Source organism: Carassius auratus, chromosome 40 (genome assembly GCF_003368295.1).
Source record: "Carassius auratus strain Wakin chromosome 40, ASM336829v1, whole genome shotgun sequence".
NCBI lineage: Eukaryota > Metazoa > Chordata > Actinopteri > Cypriniformes > Cyprinidae > Carassius > Carassius auratus.
Window position 1 is genome coordinate 18,781,602 of NC_039282.1, and position 16,189 is coordinate 18,797,790.

General features: G+C 36.4%; 1 protein-coding gene across 1 annotated transcript; it reads right to left on the reverse strand.

Annotated features, from left to right (window-relative positions):
* Positions 1 to 4,859: 4,859 nt before the first annotated feature.
* On the reverse strand, positions 4,860 to 15,957 carry LOC113058773 (putative serine protease K12H4.7). The gene is made up of 9 exons (XM_026226975.1): positions 15,720 to 15,957; positions 14,361 to 14,542; positions 13,959 to 14,191; positions 11,657 to 11,792; positions 8,631 to 8,745; positions 7,000 to 7,201; positions 5,613 to 5,703; positions 5,305 to 5,504; positions 4,860 to 5,234 (listed from the first exon to the last, which is right to left on the reverse strand). Exons 1-9 carry the CDS (start codon positions 15,945 to 15,947, stop codon positions 5,125 to 5,127), a joined length of 1,497 nt encoding a protein of 498 aa, XP_026082760.1. The 5' UTR covers positions 15,948 to 15,957; the 3' UTR covers positions 4,860 to 5,124.
* Positions 15,958 to 16,189: the final 232 nt, after the last annotated feature.

Genomic DNA, 16,189 nt, shown 5'->3' on the forward strand with positions numbered 1-16,189 from the left:
GGTTTCAGATGCAGGGGTCAGAGGTTAAAGCGAGGTGTACTTTTAGTGCTGTTCTTCACCCATGTATTGATGGTTTCTGCAGCCTTCTCTGGGTCGCTGTAGTCAATGGCGTGACTCTCACACATCAAGTTCTCTCTGATGGCTGTCAGGAAGTCTTCTTTCATGATGAAGTCCTTATTGGGGAACAGTGCATTGGCGATCGTCACAACATCGGCATTGGATTTGGTCATCAGGGCCTTATGCAACTTCCGCAACAACTTATATGTACCTGAGAGCAGAATCAACACGTGAAATGAGTTTCAAGATGTCCAAGATCTACAGGGTTGAGATTCCAAGGTTTTGTCATTAGCCCCAATGATCCTCAACATTCCATCTCTGGCTTGAGTTATAATGCTAAGGGAAAGCAATGAAACCAGTGCAAACACTCACCGGTCTTCTTGTGTATTTGAGGCCCGTGAGTAGCTGGCGGCGAGTGTTTCCGTGAGCCCCCGGGAGCAGCATGCCCAGGACAGAGGCCACGCCGTGAGGAGACATGACCACATTCTCCTGCGGTTTGTCCTGGACCACTCGCAAAAACACCTGCAGGCCGAGATCAGAGCCTCGCTCTCCGTAAGACGAGGACTGAGAGGCCCAAACACTCAAAGAACAAACCGCCAGCAACACGCACACGTGTAACGCCACAAACATGATGAGAGACGGCTCACCTGAAGAACAGAGAGAACGGAGGGTGATGAAGGAGATGCTCAGAAAACTCCATCTCAGCTTCATACTTTGCATTGCTTAGATATTAAACAAAAGTTCCAACCCTGCTTGAAAGATAAAACTGTCTTATTGTTCACATTCATCAGTGTACGTTAAAAATTCTTTATTGTTTTTCATCAAAATCAAATAAACAAAAGTTAAATACCTCTGCGTCTCTGAAATTACATTTTAGTAATAAAAAAAGTGTCTAGACAGACGACGGATGGATGGATAATTTACTTGATCTATCGTATTCTCCAAAGCACAGTGATTTTCTGGGACACAGACTCTTTTTTTTTTTTCTTGAGTAAAGAACGGCTCCAAGAAACACATTTTCCTCAATCCTCTGGGCTCTGGAACTGTGCACACACACTCCTGAGCTATTCTGTTTCTCGTCACAAGCCCTGCGGCTCAGGAATTTATCTTGATTAAGGATAAGAGTGTGTGTGTGTAGTGTGTGTGTGTGTGTGTGTGTGTGTGTGTGTGTGTGTGTGTGTGTGTGTGTGTGTGAACCTACTGAACCTCCTACAAATTTGCACCCAGAAATACAAAAACCTGAGCAAATCTCCCAAGACTTCTTTTGGAGAGGATACTCAAATGACCAAAAAATGTAAAGATAAATAAACATAATTTTATTTAATTGTACAAATTGAGAAAAAAAAATAGGTTTAGGTAATTATGGAGCCCATTTCCAATATGTAATAATAATAATAATAATTGTGACTTTTTATCTCATAATTGTCTAACCAGATAAAAAAAAAATATATATATTTTTTTTGCTTCCATTGTGAATAAAAATGAAAAGAGACTGACAACTTTTTCTCCCACAATTCTGACTTTTTTTAACTCTATGCAATGTCCCCATTTTAGAGAGCTAGGACAGTCCCTTGCGGGAAAATCTCTTGTGATATTTAATGGTGTACTTAAGAAACCAACAGAAAAATGTGGCTGCTTAAAATAGATCAAAATTACTCCGTAATATCATATACTCGACTGACAGGCTGTCGTGATAAATCATTTCATTAGTGCATTTCACAGCTATAAGTGTTTAGCATAATTATCGGTCACTGATAAATATTATGCCATTTACAGTACAATAAAACATATTAGACACACACAATCCTTCATAAAACCTTCAAAACAGACTGATTTAGTCTCAGGTTTGTTTAAAAACGTGTATGTGTTTAAAACGATTTGCTAATGGTTTCATTAAGTAATGAAAACATTATTTCTGAATGTTCTCTGAACGTTCAAAACACAGTTCTTTTTTTAACGTTTTGTTTGGTTACGCAAAAATTCCATTTTCGAACATTCTGTGAACGTTACTTTTAAATGTTCTCTAAACATTCCGAAAAAGTTGTAACATTTAAAAAACTTAGTAGAATGTCCAGCTAAACATTAAAAAAAAAAGGTTCCATGAACGACATATAAATAATGTTTTTTCTGCTAACATTTTGACAACATTAATTAAAGACCAGATACTTTGAACAATCGTTCTAATTACGTTAATAAAACTTTGAGAGAAGCTTGCCAGAACGTTCTGAGAACATTCACTATTATCAGTGAAAAAGGAGCCGGTTGCAATGAACTGCATGGTCATTTTTTTTTTTCTTCAAGACTGGTCATAACCTTGTAAAGTCACATAAACGGTAAATTGGTCTAATTTGAATCCAAAAAGACTGATTACCATTTGCTGACTGCTACCTGGTCAACTAGTTCTCAAGAAGCAGTTTTAACCAGTGTTGGGAGGGCTACAGAGGGCAGCAGTTACCCTATTTAAATGTAATAAGTAGTGAAACTATTTCATTTACTCATTTTGTTTTCAAGTGTTAATAATTTCAAAACATTTAAAGCAGGCATGGGTTGACTTTACAGTAGTGCTCAAACACTTTCTTCTTTTCTTGAACTAAGATTAGCATATTTTTATTTTAAAGCACAGCTGCACAAAAATCAGACTTTAGCACCTCTTTTTGCTCTGAGGTTAAATATAGATTTTAAATCATAAGATATAGTTTAATACAGTAGTTACAGAAACCCAAATAGGAAACAAAAAAAGTTCAAATCAAATAAACACTTGTCCTATTCTGTGTCCTAAACTCTTGAAACATTGGTTAAAATTTGTGTGAGACCATATTCAGATGTCACTCCCATTGATCGTTAACAATTAAATTACACTTTTCTTTCTCAGTAACAGATTTCAGTTATATTTATTTTGTAATTAAATTAAGCAATTCTGTTACATGTAGTAACTAAAGCTAATGTCTAATGAAAGTCCTAGAACAATTAAACACCTAATTTGCTCCAGTTAACCTGATCTATAGCCAGATGCATAAAATGCTTGAACTAGTCTTACATCTTAGTCATCTTTTTTTACATAAGATGTTACATAAAAACCTTCACTGGTCTAATTTAGACACGAAAAATATGATTCTTGGTGAATGTTGGTCAGACTTAGTTCTTAAGAGGGTAATAACATTGAGCTTAAGTTTATGCATCTGGCCCTGGTCTGTTTTGATGTTGGTCTTATAATAGTTTAACTTATCTGATCTGGTCTAATGTTAGTCTTATGACAGTGAAGCAGTGTTTTTCTGTAACCTGAATGAGTAAAGCGTTGTTTTCGTGGTAAACAGCTTCAGTAACTGTGTTTAATTATAGGCTCTATAACGCCATAAAAGGGGGCGGGGTCTGGAACTGAAAGTCAACGACTCGAAAACATTAAAACAAGTTATCCTCCGCGTCCCTACTGTGTTTTTATTAATGCATGAATCCTTAGAGCTATAAAAACACCAGACAACAAACACCAAGGAATTTCAACAGCTGTGACAAATGCCTTATGTATTACGTGCAAAACAACCTGGACAGATTATGAGGTGAAAAATAAGATGCAATATGCTTCACTGACCTGAACAAGCACCTCTGATTCTTCAGCTACGCAGATGGAGAACGCGTGTCTTCCGCAAGCGTCCGTGTTAGTGCTGTGCCTCCGTTTATTTCTCTCGCTTCTTTGCGCCGGGCTCCGCCTTCTCATGAATATGAATTACTCTTCCGCTCAAGACGTTCTAAATGTTAAGAATCTCCGACGTCATTTGATTGCCGCCCAACCACTTGTTCGAACGTTCCGTTACGTAATTAATATTCATAAGTCAAACATTCGCTGTAGTAGAATTCCAGGAAAGACGCACAAAAACACCCTCAAGAGTAAGTTTGATTAAACACTCATGTATGTAAACAAGAAATGACACACAGGCGGAAGAATAGGATGATTAGTGCGGCAGATTATATGTTTTTCACAAATCAAATAAAACGTTGGCACAAGTGTTGTGCAACTGGAATCTAGAGACGTGACTAAAGTAGGTTTTGCACACGTACCATAGTGACACTTGAAAGCGTTCAGCTGAATACATTAGTAAATGATTATATATTATTTTAGAGGGTTTTTTGGCATAATATCTTTGTAATATTTTGGATATCATTGGCCCTACCATAAAATATTGCAATCATACAGTATAGGCTCATGGTACCTTCGCAGTATGATTTTTGTAAGGTATGGATAGTTGCTTTTCTATAAAACACCACTGGGTCATTTCTCTCATAAACGAAATAGAACTAAATTAATTATATCGTGTTGGAAACAAAGTAATTGCGACTTTTTGTCTTACAATTCTACATTTCTGTATGACAGTTCAGAGAATAAAGTTAGAATTTCAAGTTACTGATAGAACTGTGAGATATAAACTAGATCTAAACACTGAAATGCAAAATCTAAACTAAGAATTGCTAGAAAATAATTTACAATATTTAAATAAAATTGTGAGATGTAGACTCAAAATTGCCAGAAAATAAGTCAGAATTGTGAGTTTATTTCTCGCAATTCTGAGTTTCTTTTTTTTTTCAGCAATTCTGAGAAAATAAGTTAGAATTGCAAGATATAAATTCAGAATTGTGATAAAATCTCTGTTGCAAGATATAAACAATTCTGATAAAAAAAATGTAATTAGAATTGCAAAGACATAAATTAAGAATTCTGGGGAAAGAAAGTCAGAATTGTGACTTATAAACTCAAAAGTTGCGAGAAAAACTCAAACACACTCCTAAACACAACAATCATAAAAGTTTTCAACATTATGAAATGTATTTTATTGAGAAACCTCTGCTGCACATTACACACAAGTGATTTAAATCAAGAAAAAAAGACATTCATTCATACTTTTCAGGAACAAATTGCATATCAATAGTGATTTGGAAATCAAGTTTGTTATAAAAACCACCAAAATGGATTTCTAAAGCGAGAAAATTCCTTCTTTGCATCGCCATAGTAGCATTAAACATCATGATTGGCTGTTACACACGTCTGTGCGCCTGATTGGCTGCTGCTGCTGTCCATCACTCGGCCAGCCACTTCTGGAGCAGGATGAAGATGTGGTCCCGTGCTAAACTCAGCTGAGGAAGGTCTCCCGCTCGGGCCGGGTACATGTTAGCGCAGTGAGCCGTACCTGAGCGAGAACAGAGCCAGTGAGATTAAACAGAAAACAGATCAATGACAATAAAGACGACGGCACACACCTTTGATGAAGACTGCTGGAAGGTCGCTTGTGATGTCCTGGGTCACTCCAAGGGCGTGCCAAGGGTCAGTGGAACCATTGGGGAAGACGATGCGAGTGGTTCTGATGTCATATCCTCCGTATTCCTCATTGGTCTGCTGAATAGCATCGTCCAACGAGGTGCTGAGGTTATAGATTTCAGCGCACTGCTGCAAGTGATAGCTGAAGAAAGAGAGGGATGAGAAGAAAAAACCCTTAACCCTTAATGCAACCACAAACAAACAAAGCTCAGGACGACAGGCACAAGATGACTCTAAAACACACACTTACGGTAAGGGAAACCCACTGAAGGGCTGGTTCGGTGAATCTGTGCTCTGATAAAAACCGAATTCAGTGCAGGTCTGATACACCCACTGCCGGCCTAAACACACAAACTAAATTCAGCTTCATTTTCAGCTTCATAATGGAATATTTGATGAATCAAATGAAGATGATGTAGGATAAAGCTTGCAAAGTCTCTCATGCCATGGTGATATTTCATTTAAAAAAAACTAAATGAATAAAATAAAATATGTACAAAGCAAAAACTAAATAAAACTAAACAATAACTAATTAATTAACAATAAATAAATAAGAATTTGTAAATACAATTAAAATACAATGAAATAAGCAAATACTAAATAAACATGAATCAAATGAAATGGGTTATTGCATCTCAAAAAAAATAAAACCTAATTTAAAAAAAATAACTAAATAGAATACAAATCAGTAAATAAAACCAAATTCTCTAAATAAATACAAAACAAATAAAAAATACATAAAAAAATGAAATAAATTAAGTAAATAAAATATGTATCAATAAATAAATTATATAAATTTAATTTAAAATGAAAATAAAATAAAAATATCAAACAACAACTAACTAAATAAAACATTTAATCATATTAGGCTGTTTACGGTATATGAAATATTTTGGACATCAAGAAAGAAAACTTTCATTCATACTGCCATAAACATACTAGAAACAAAACTGATTTTTAGAAATAAAAAGTGCCAGATTACATTTATAAAACATGAAAACCCTGCTTTGCATTGCAATAGTACCAAATACAAAACAAATCAAATAAATCAATTAATTAGGCTTAATTTTCTTCTGCTAAATCTAATATTGTTTTCATGAGATTCACCTGTTTAATATTTCTGTGAGGCGTTTGGACTTTCCCAGAAGCGAAATATACACTGCATGAGAGTGTTTAGCTCTCCATAATGTTCACATCATCTAGTTTTGGATATGAATAAAACATCTGGTCATGCTCTATGCATTTAAATGTAGATTTCTTCACACTGGCCCTTAGAAATCTCTACATGAACACACTTGCACGCCCCCCACATATTCTACGCCCATGCTCCCACAGATCATGTTTTCATGCCATTTTAAGTGTTATTTTGACATAGCAAAGTGGTCATGTCTAAGTGTGTGAGTTGTTTACTTCTCATTAACATCATTATATAGTCCATTCAGACCGATCCGCAAACGAGCACAAACACACGATTTATCGCATGAACCAATCACAGCTGCTTTATTTTTGTACTAAGAATTTTTTTCTCATCCAGTATTTTGAGGAGGCACTGCCACCCTCGCCTCCACGGAGGAAACGCCCGTGATGTCAACACCCTCATTAGTGTGACACACACACACACACACACAGTCACACACCTCCTCCGGCCTCAGGGCCGCTCCAGCTGGTGTTGCTCATGTCCTGGATGTAGCTCTTGTACTGTGTGTTTATGCAGGTCTGAGAGAATGTGCTCTGCATCAGTCGAGCCACAGCAGCGTATCGATCGTACGGCTCACCTAACGAAGAGTCCAGCATCATGCTGCACAACACCTTTATGGTGATGTTAGTGCCCACCACGCCCTGAAAACACACACATTTACTAAGCTATAAATAAGGACACACACACACACACACACACACACACACACACACACATATATATATATATATATATACATACATACATAAAACCAAATTTTAATGACTTACCTAAACCTTGTTTCAAAGGAAATGTTTCAATGTTTTTTTTTTTTTTTTTTACTGAAATTAGTACATTTATTTACTAAATAATGATTTAAAATAATTATATTAATTACTTATATTTTTTTTAACCCTAAATGCATAATAATAAATATGCTTCTACTATAATTTTTTATTTATTTATCTATAATTATTTTAAATGTATTTATCGGTTAAATTTTTGGAAAATGTAAAATATATTTTGAAAATATGTTTTGTATTTTTCTGTTAATTTTTTGTTAATGATGGAATGCTTTGTATGCGTGTGTTTCATTGTTTTGGGTTTTGCTGTTGATGTTATTTTCGTATTGTTACGCTCTAATAAATCATTTAAAAAAAATTCAATAATTTATATCTTACAAGATGTCCATGAAGAAAATAGTATGTCTAAAAAATTCAGGATTGTATTAAAAAAAAATAAAAAAAATTGAGAAAAGGCATCTCAGGACAAAAGTCTTGGAGCCTCTCGTAATCAGGATGGGAGACGGAATCTATCAGAACCAGAACCAAAATTCCAAGAACATTCCGAGATTGGACTCTGATTACAAACACACACCTCTTAATCCAAATTCCACTTACACTGTGTGTGTGTGTTTGCTCCTTGGTTGTGTTCACCACATCTGCTTTAAAGCAATAGTTCACCTAAACACTCTCAGGTCATCCAAGATGTAGATGAGTTTGGTTCTTCATCAGAACAGTTTTGGAGAAATTTAGCATTACATTACTTATTAGAATTCACTGACGGTACCCATTCACTGTAGATTGTGGATTATTGTGATTACATTATCAGTTGTTTGGACTCTCATTCTGACGGCACCCATACACTGCAGAGCATCCATTGCTGAGCAAGTGATGTAATGCTATATTTCTCCAAATCTGATGAAGAAACAAACTAATCCTAAATACATTTTCAGCGAATTTTCATTTTTGGGTAAACTATTCCTTTCAAATGAATCTAATGTAATAATACTGAGGCATTTTTAAGCATTCAAATATTCCACTAACTTGGCATATGCTTTCTCCAGTAGAGCGCTCCAAAATTTTCATTTTTGGTTGAACTATTCCTTTAAGATTTATTTTCATAGATGGTTCCAACATTGCAAAAATGTCCCACTATAAATGTCTGTTATTTCCAGAAGTGTTTTCCCATCTTTCTTCCTCTAATTCTCTCCGTTCCTCTCTCTCTCTGTAACTCAATCTTTCTGCTCTGCAGCGCAGTGGTTTATTGGTAACCTGAAGATATCCAGCCTCTTATCGGTCTCTCACACACCTCAAACGCCCGGTTGTCCTCATTGTACTGCACTACATCCATGAAATTCCCAGCCAAGGACTCCAAAAGATATGCAGAATCCATCTTGGACTGGATCTGGAGCTTAGAGCACAACCTGAGAGACAGAGAAGTGATTTCACAGTTTATGGGGACTACTCAAACACAAATGCGTCATTTGGACGCCATATAATTTGCAGAGGAACACACACTCTAGTTCAGTTTAAACACTCGACCACAAGACTCTGCCCACACTCTCGATGACATCATCAAACCTGGCATCCCGCACGAGCGAGCAGAACAAAGAACAGTTTGGGAGAGCATTAGGTCACTGTGTGGGTGAGTCACAGAAAAACATGTTCAGCTCAAGTGATGAAAATTTATAGTTAGGGGAGAAACATGCTTAAAATGAACCATGCTCCTTGCTCTTACCGGTGCATCTCAAATTAGAATGTCATGGAAAATTCATTTATTTAAGCTAAAACATACCACAATTTTATTTCAAAGTGAACCATCCCTTTAAGTCTTTGGTTCATTTAATTTTGATGATTTTGGTTCACAATTAACAAAAACAATCAATCTCAACAAATTAGAATATGGTGACATGGCAATCAACTCAAAACACCTGCAAAGGTTTCCTGAGCCTTCAAAATGTCTCTCAGTTTGGTTCACTAGGCTACACAATCATGAGAAAGACTGCTGATCTGACAGTTGTCCAGAAGACAATCATTGACACCCTTCACAAGGAGGGTAAGACACAAACTTTCATTAACAAAGAAGCTGGCTGTTCACAGAGTGCTGTATCCAAGCATGTTAACAGAAAGTTGAGTGGAAGGAAAAAGTGTGGAAGAAAACCAGCCGAGAGAACCGCAGCCTTATGAGGATTGTCAAGCAAACTGGATTCAAGAATTTGAGTGAACTTCAAGGAATGGACTGAGGCTGGGGTCAAGGCATCAAGAGCCTCCACACACAGACGTGTCGAGGAATTTGGATACAGTTGTCGTATTCCTCTTGTTAAGCCACTCATGAACCACAGACAACATCAGAGGCGTCTTACACGGGCGAAGGAGAAGAAGAACTGGACTGTTGCCATTGATCCAAAGTCCTCTTTTCAGATGAGAGCATGTTTTGTATTTCATTTGGAAACCAAGGTCCTAGAGTCTGGAGGAAGGCTGGAGAAGCTCATAGCCCAAGTTGCTGCAAGTCCAGTGTTAAGTTTCCACACTCTGTGATTATTTGGAGTACAATGTCATCTGCTGGTGTTGGTCTATTGTGTTTTTTGGAAACCAAAGTCACTGCACCCGTTTACCAAGAAATCTGGGAGCACTTCATGCTTCCTTTCGGCTGACCAGCTTTTTGTAGATGCTGATTTCATTTCCAGAAGGATTTAGCATCTGCCCACACTGCCAACAGAACCAAAAGAGAGAATCTATGGGCTATTGTCAAGAGGAAGATGAGAAACAAGAGACCAAACAATGCAGATGAGCTGAAGACCACTGTGAAAGAAACCTGGGCTTCTGTTCCACCTCAGCAGAGCCACAAACTGATCACCTCCATGTCACGCCGAACTGAGGCAGTAATTAAAGCAAAAGTAGCCCCTACCAAGTATTGAGCACATGTACAGTAAATGGACATACTATCCAGAAGGCCAGCAATTCACTACAATTTTTTTATTGGTCTTATGAAGTATTTTGATTTGTTGAGATACTGAATTGGTGGGTTTTTGTTAAACGTGAGCCAAAATCAGCACAATTAAAAGAACCAAGGACTTAAACTACTTGATTTTATTTAATACACGAGTTTGACAATTTGAGTTGAATTACTGAAATGAAATGAACATTCTCATTTATTGAAATGCACCTGTAAAACAGAATCTGCACAATAAAAATTCATATTAATGCATGGAACAGTATGCATTTCACTTGTACTCTACAGTATTACTAACACAGCCAGAGTCATCACAGCAGAAACTCTGTGGTCCGGAAGGAAGAGAAAGATGAAGGATGTTTTAGATTGAGTGTTTTCTTTCTGTGGGTCGTGCTGAGACGACTGACCCTGCTCCACATCTGAGCTACGGAGCACAGACGGCATTCCAGGATGTCGGAATCACACACACACACACACACACACACACACACACACACACACACACACACACACATCCCAAGTCGAACGGAACTAAGAAGGACACTGACACCAGGATAGTCACAGTCCAGCGGTTACAACTGCAACAAAAAGGCCTCTTCAGTCCTTCCAGAACTCATGTCTTATACATCGTCTCATGTTCCTATGCCATTACATACCTATACAATCCCCAGTTCAAGTAGTTTAAACATGCATCCTTGTAAAAGTGATTTAAGTCAACATGAATAAAAAATACATCCTATTTATTGCCCTTATAAAGTAAAAAATACATTAAAATCTAACTTTGTGAATCATTTGAATAAAGAATAACTTTCTCCTCCTCAAAAATGACTACCTTGCTCCTTCTGATGTAGTCAAGGAAATGTTTGGAGATATAAATAATACACAGTAATATCATGGACCATTTCCCATTAAATCCAGTTGGATCAAGCCAAACCCTGACAAACAGCTGAATATTCTGTTTAACTTAGAAATATTTCAGTTTATTAAGTGAAATCAATCTAAAAACAAATGCAATTAAGTTTGCACACTATTCACTTTGGTACAAATGGTTTTTTTCTAAATTTAGTATTTAGTTATTTAGTTTAGTTATTTAGTAAAAAATAACTGTTTTCTAACTGAATATATTGTAAAATGTAATTTATTTATGTGATCAAAGCTGAATTTTCAGCATCATTACTCTATTCTTCAGTTTCTTCAGTGATTTGCTGCTTAAAAAACATTTCTGATTATTACTGATGTTTAAAACAACTATCTTTGTGGAAAGCGTGATGCATTTTAGTTTTCAGGATTCTTTGATTAATAGGAAGTTCAAAAGAACAGTGTTTATTTGAAACTGAAATGCTATAGCATTCTAAATGTTTACCAGTTAGTGCATGAGTTACCTGAAGTCTTTTGTGATGTTGTCATAAGTTTTCGGGTCATTAAGTCGCGCTAACAATGTGTCCGATGCTTTCTTCACCACTAGAGGGCACTCTGGGTTTTCCGCCGCCAGCGATCGCCACACAACCTCTAAATATTCTGCAACCACAGAAGAAAATTATAAAACAAAAATTACACTTTGCTGTGGATTATTGTGATGTTGTTATCAGTTGTTTGGACTCTCATTCTGACGGCACCCATTCACTGCAGAGCATCCATTGATGAGACACTGATGCAATGCGACATTTCTCCAAACCTGATAAAGAAACAAATTCATATTTATCTTGGATGGCCTGAGAGTGAGTAAACTTTCAGTAAATTGAAATTTTTTGGTTGAACTATTCGTTTAAGGAATCAGCCATCATAGCACATGACTAAGCTGGAGTTTAGTGTTAGACATGGTCTAAAAGTAATGTTGCAAACCAAACGCCTTATTATCAAAGCCTCAGATGACTGGATGAGAGCAGAAACAGCTGTGGACGTAATCACGCAAACTGAGAAGATCCAGCAGCATTTCAAGCAAAAGACTGGACACAATGCACACGCTAAACATCACGATGAGATGCGAGAAGCTATTGTTCTAGCGCTGCAATGATCTAAGAGCCGCTCACAATGAAAACTCTGTGAAAGCGGTCAGAGCGACATCACTATCCTGAGGAGCGGGACAGACATGGAGCCAACATCTAACCACACAGACGGAGAGCTCTGGGCTTCTTCTGACATGCATCTCGTGTCTCCACTGCAGAGACAGTTGCTCATCGCCATAATTAACCCTCGATTTATTTTTAATTTTGATGTCTGTACGGGGGCGTTGTTTTAAATATAATCCAACAGACATAATGAACGCCCTCGGCTGTCCACAGTCATGATGATGTATGTGTGTGTGTGTGTGTGTGTGTGTGTGTGGCTGTAGGTCAGTGAAAGGTCCTGCTTTAAAGTGGTTCGGATGTCATGGAGACATCCAGCTGTTCGGAAACACAGAGGAAAGAGACGGGGGGTTGAGGATCAGAGGGAAAGATCAAACAAGACAAGATAAAAAAGCCTGGAAACAAGAAATAAGGAGCGACTGAGATGAGAAAATACTACATTTATACTAGTTTATGTTTGTTCCATTCAAAAGTCTGGGGTCAGTGAGATTTTCTAAAGAAATTAATACTTTTATTCATCAAGGATAGACTAAATTGATTAAAAGTGATGGTTTGGGATTTCAAATGTGTTATGTTCTTTTGCCACTTCTTCGAATTCTGATATGTTTCTTTGTTGTTGCAACAACCACAGATTTTTGTAAAATGCGGATTATATTCATATTTTATATTTTTATATTGGTAAGTAAATATGATTTTAAACATTCCTTTCATGTTCATTTAGTTAAAAGCAGTAAGCTGTAACTAGGTTTAGATTAATTATTCTTTTTTAACTAGATGATTTTTCCATTAAATTGATCAAAAGTCAAGGTAAAGACAATTATAATGTTACAAAAGATTTATATTTCAAATAAATGCTGTTCTTTTGAACTTTCTATTCATCGAAGACTTCTGAAAAATAAAATGCGTCACAGTTTCCACGAAAATATGAAGAAGCACAACTGTTTTTTCGATATTGATAATAATCAAAAATGTTTCTTGAGCAGTAAATCAGTATATTAGAGTGATTTCTGATCATGTGACCCTGAAGACTGGAGGAATGATGCTGAAAATTCAGCTGCGCATCACAGAAATAAATTATATTTTAATATATATTCACACAGAAAACAGTTATTTGAAATTGTAATAATATTTCACAGTATTACTGTTTTTACTGTATTTTTTGATCAAATAATGCAGCCTTGGTGAGCAGAAGAGACTTACCTCAGAAACATTAAAACAAATCTTATTAAACACTACTAGTTTAAATATAAATTATAGAAATAAAGGCAGTATTTTACAGTGATTTTTCATGGTTAAAATCCTAAAACAGTAGAAAAGTCAAGATAACAAAAATGTGTGAGATCCACTTTAATTGCAGAATTCAATGTATTTCTGCGCAAAATTTAATAAAAACCTAAACTGTAGAGTTGGAATTTAGAAGTTGTTTTCTCGGTTTTATCCAAGAGCTGACTGAATGCTGAAAAGCATCTTTAGATGACGGATGGTAGGATAGTCAAGTAAGAAAAAAAGATATAAAACCAGCTTAATTTTGCATTTATGCAAAGGAAAAACTGAATCATGCAGAAGCAGGTATTCAGAAAGTGAATTCTGATGTTGATTTAAATTCCTCGTAACGCACCTGGGAAGTTGACCGTGGCGTGAACAGGTGCGCTGGTCGCTACAGACGCGTGCACCAGCTGTGGGTACTTCAGACGGAACCAGGCCGCAAGGGATCCTGGGTAGGAGCCCCCAAACGCTACCCACTTGTTATTGGTCAGGCCCCGGGTCTCTGCGGTAACCGAGCGGAAGTGAGCGAGATCAGCCAAAGCCTGACGACTGCTGAGGAAACGCAGACTCTCAGTGCTCAGGTCCCTGAAACACAGAGCAGAACAATCAAGAATCAGTGACAGAATGAGAGATGGATGGATGGATGGACAGACTCATGTGAAAAGAACAGCTGTGTAGTTAACGGCTTGTAGCGCCATCTAGTGTTCATAACCCTGAGTGCACGCTCTTTCATTCTCTCCTTTCTTTCACTCACTCTGTTGGATGACTCTTCCCGTAGAATCGGTGCTCCAGCAACAAGCACAAGGCGCCCAGTTTCTGTGCGTAAAGCAGCCAGGTACCATACTGCATCCAGGCGGGGTTCGCAGGACCTTCCCCTCCGATCATCAGGAAGACCGGACCACCGGGTCTATAGAAGGTGTCATTCACGAAATATCTCTGAAGAACACGCATATACACTGTGAATATATACATACATATATATACACACACACACACACACATATGCTTTGGATTTGTACTATATGGTGATACTACTATGTGTGTGTGTGTGTGTGTGTGTGTGTGTGAGAGAGAGAGAGAGAGAGAAAATTTAGCTCTGCCATCACAGGAATTACATTTGAAAACATATTAAAAAACAAACAAAACTGTAAGAAAAAAAAAAATCACAGTATTACTGTTTAGTTTATTGTTAATCAAAAAAATGCAGACTCTGTGCATAACGGAGCATAATAGACATCTATATATAAAGCATGCATTGAGTAAATTTGAATTATTTTTATATTTTCTTTTTTTCTTTTTTTACACATTTGAGTTTTAGTAATTTTGTTGTATGTTTTTCGTTTTTATTCATATTTTGAATTAATTTTATATTTTCTGTTTTTTTAATTTAATTTATAATTATTTTTATTTTATCAAGTTTTAGTAACTTTGTAGTGTGCTTTTGTCATTTTTCTCTATGTCTATATATCTACACAGTTTTCATTTTTTTTCAGTTATTGTTGTTTTAGTACATCAAGATAAATTCAATACAACTGAGAAACGTTGGCATCTAGCCGTTTTTTTTTTTTTTTTTGTAATTTTTTTACATTTTATTTTATTTCAACAGGTTTTAGTTAAAGACTGAGAGATTTGAGATTTTAGAAATACATTTTTACCAAACAAAATCACTGAATCACATGTACAAACAGCTTCAAATTAATAACGTATCAAAAATTTGTTCTCCTTCCATTACAGTAGAGATAATATTACTATAACATCACTGTAATTTAAAAGAGTCCGTATCATTCATTAGTAAATACTTGTATTATGAATAGTAAAATATTGTAAACAAAAATATTATAGTAAATATAATAATATTAATTATTATAAAATTGTTGGTAAATACTTGTATTCAACACCATATCTGTTCTTGTCATGTAAATTGCAAGTCTGCCTTATCCAACAATAAATTTAATCCACTGCAATTTTATTCTCTGGTTTGGACAATATATCAATCCTAAAACAAACACATTATATTTACATTTCATTTGATTTAGTTCAGGTTTATTTTATTTATGCATCATTTAAATGTCTTATTGCATCTCCAGCAGTATGTTTCAGTGCAGTGAGGTACCTGTTTCCAGACTCGAGTCTCGGCCCCGTTGAAGTGATCGAGTCTCTGGATGAACCACTGCTCCTCCGCCGCAGACTCCAGCGGAGCTTCATGTCTGCGCGCGCTCCTGTAGCGAGCAGAGCACGGCGCGCATAAAACACACGCCAAAACTATCACAAGCACTACAGAGTCTTTCTGAAGCCTAGTACATCCTAAAGCCATTTTGGAGTGGAACTGATTCTCTGTCATGTGATCATGTGTTTATAATCATGTGATGGCTCGTCTCTTCCCTACTACGGTAAAGGCGGAGCTTATGAATATTAAGTAGGCCGCGCTTTGGTCATGAATATTAATTTTAAAAAGGCGGACGATAAATGCTGCTTTTTAAAGGCGATGGTTTGAAAGAGACCTTCGTCATAGTACCCCAACACCCATCAATGTATTTCAAAATAAAGGATTGCAAACTCGATTGTAAATTAAATTAAATTAAA

Coding starts and splice junctions, on each gene's coding strand:
- LOC113058773 (XM_026226975.1), bottom strand. CDS start 15,947: ATGACAGAGAATCAGTTCCACTCCAAAATGGCTTTAGGATGTACTAGG. Junction 11,793..13,958: donor CGCCACGGTCAACTTCCCAG/GTGCGTTACGAG, acceptor CTGTGGTTGCAG/AATATTTAGAGGTTGTGTGG. Junction 5,704..6,999: donor CGGCCCTGAGGCCGGAGGAG/GTGTGTGACTGT, acceptor TTGTGTGTTTAG/GCCGGCAGTGGGTGTATCAG.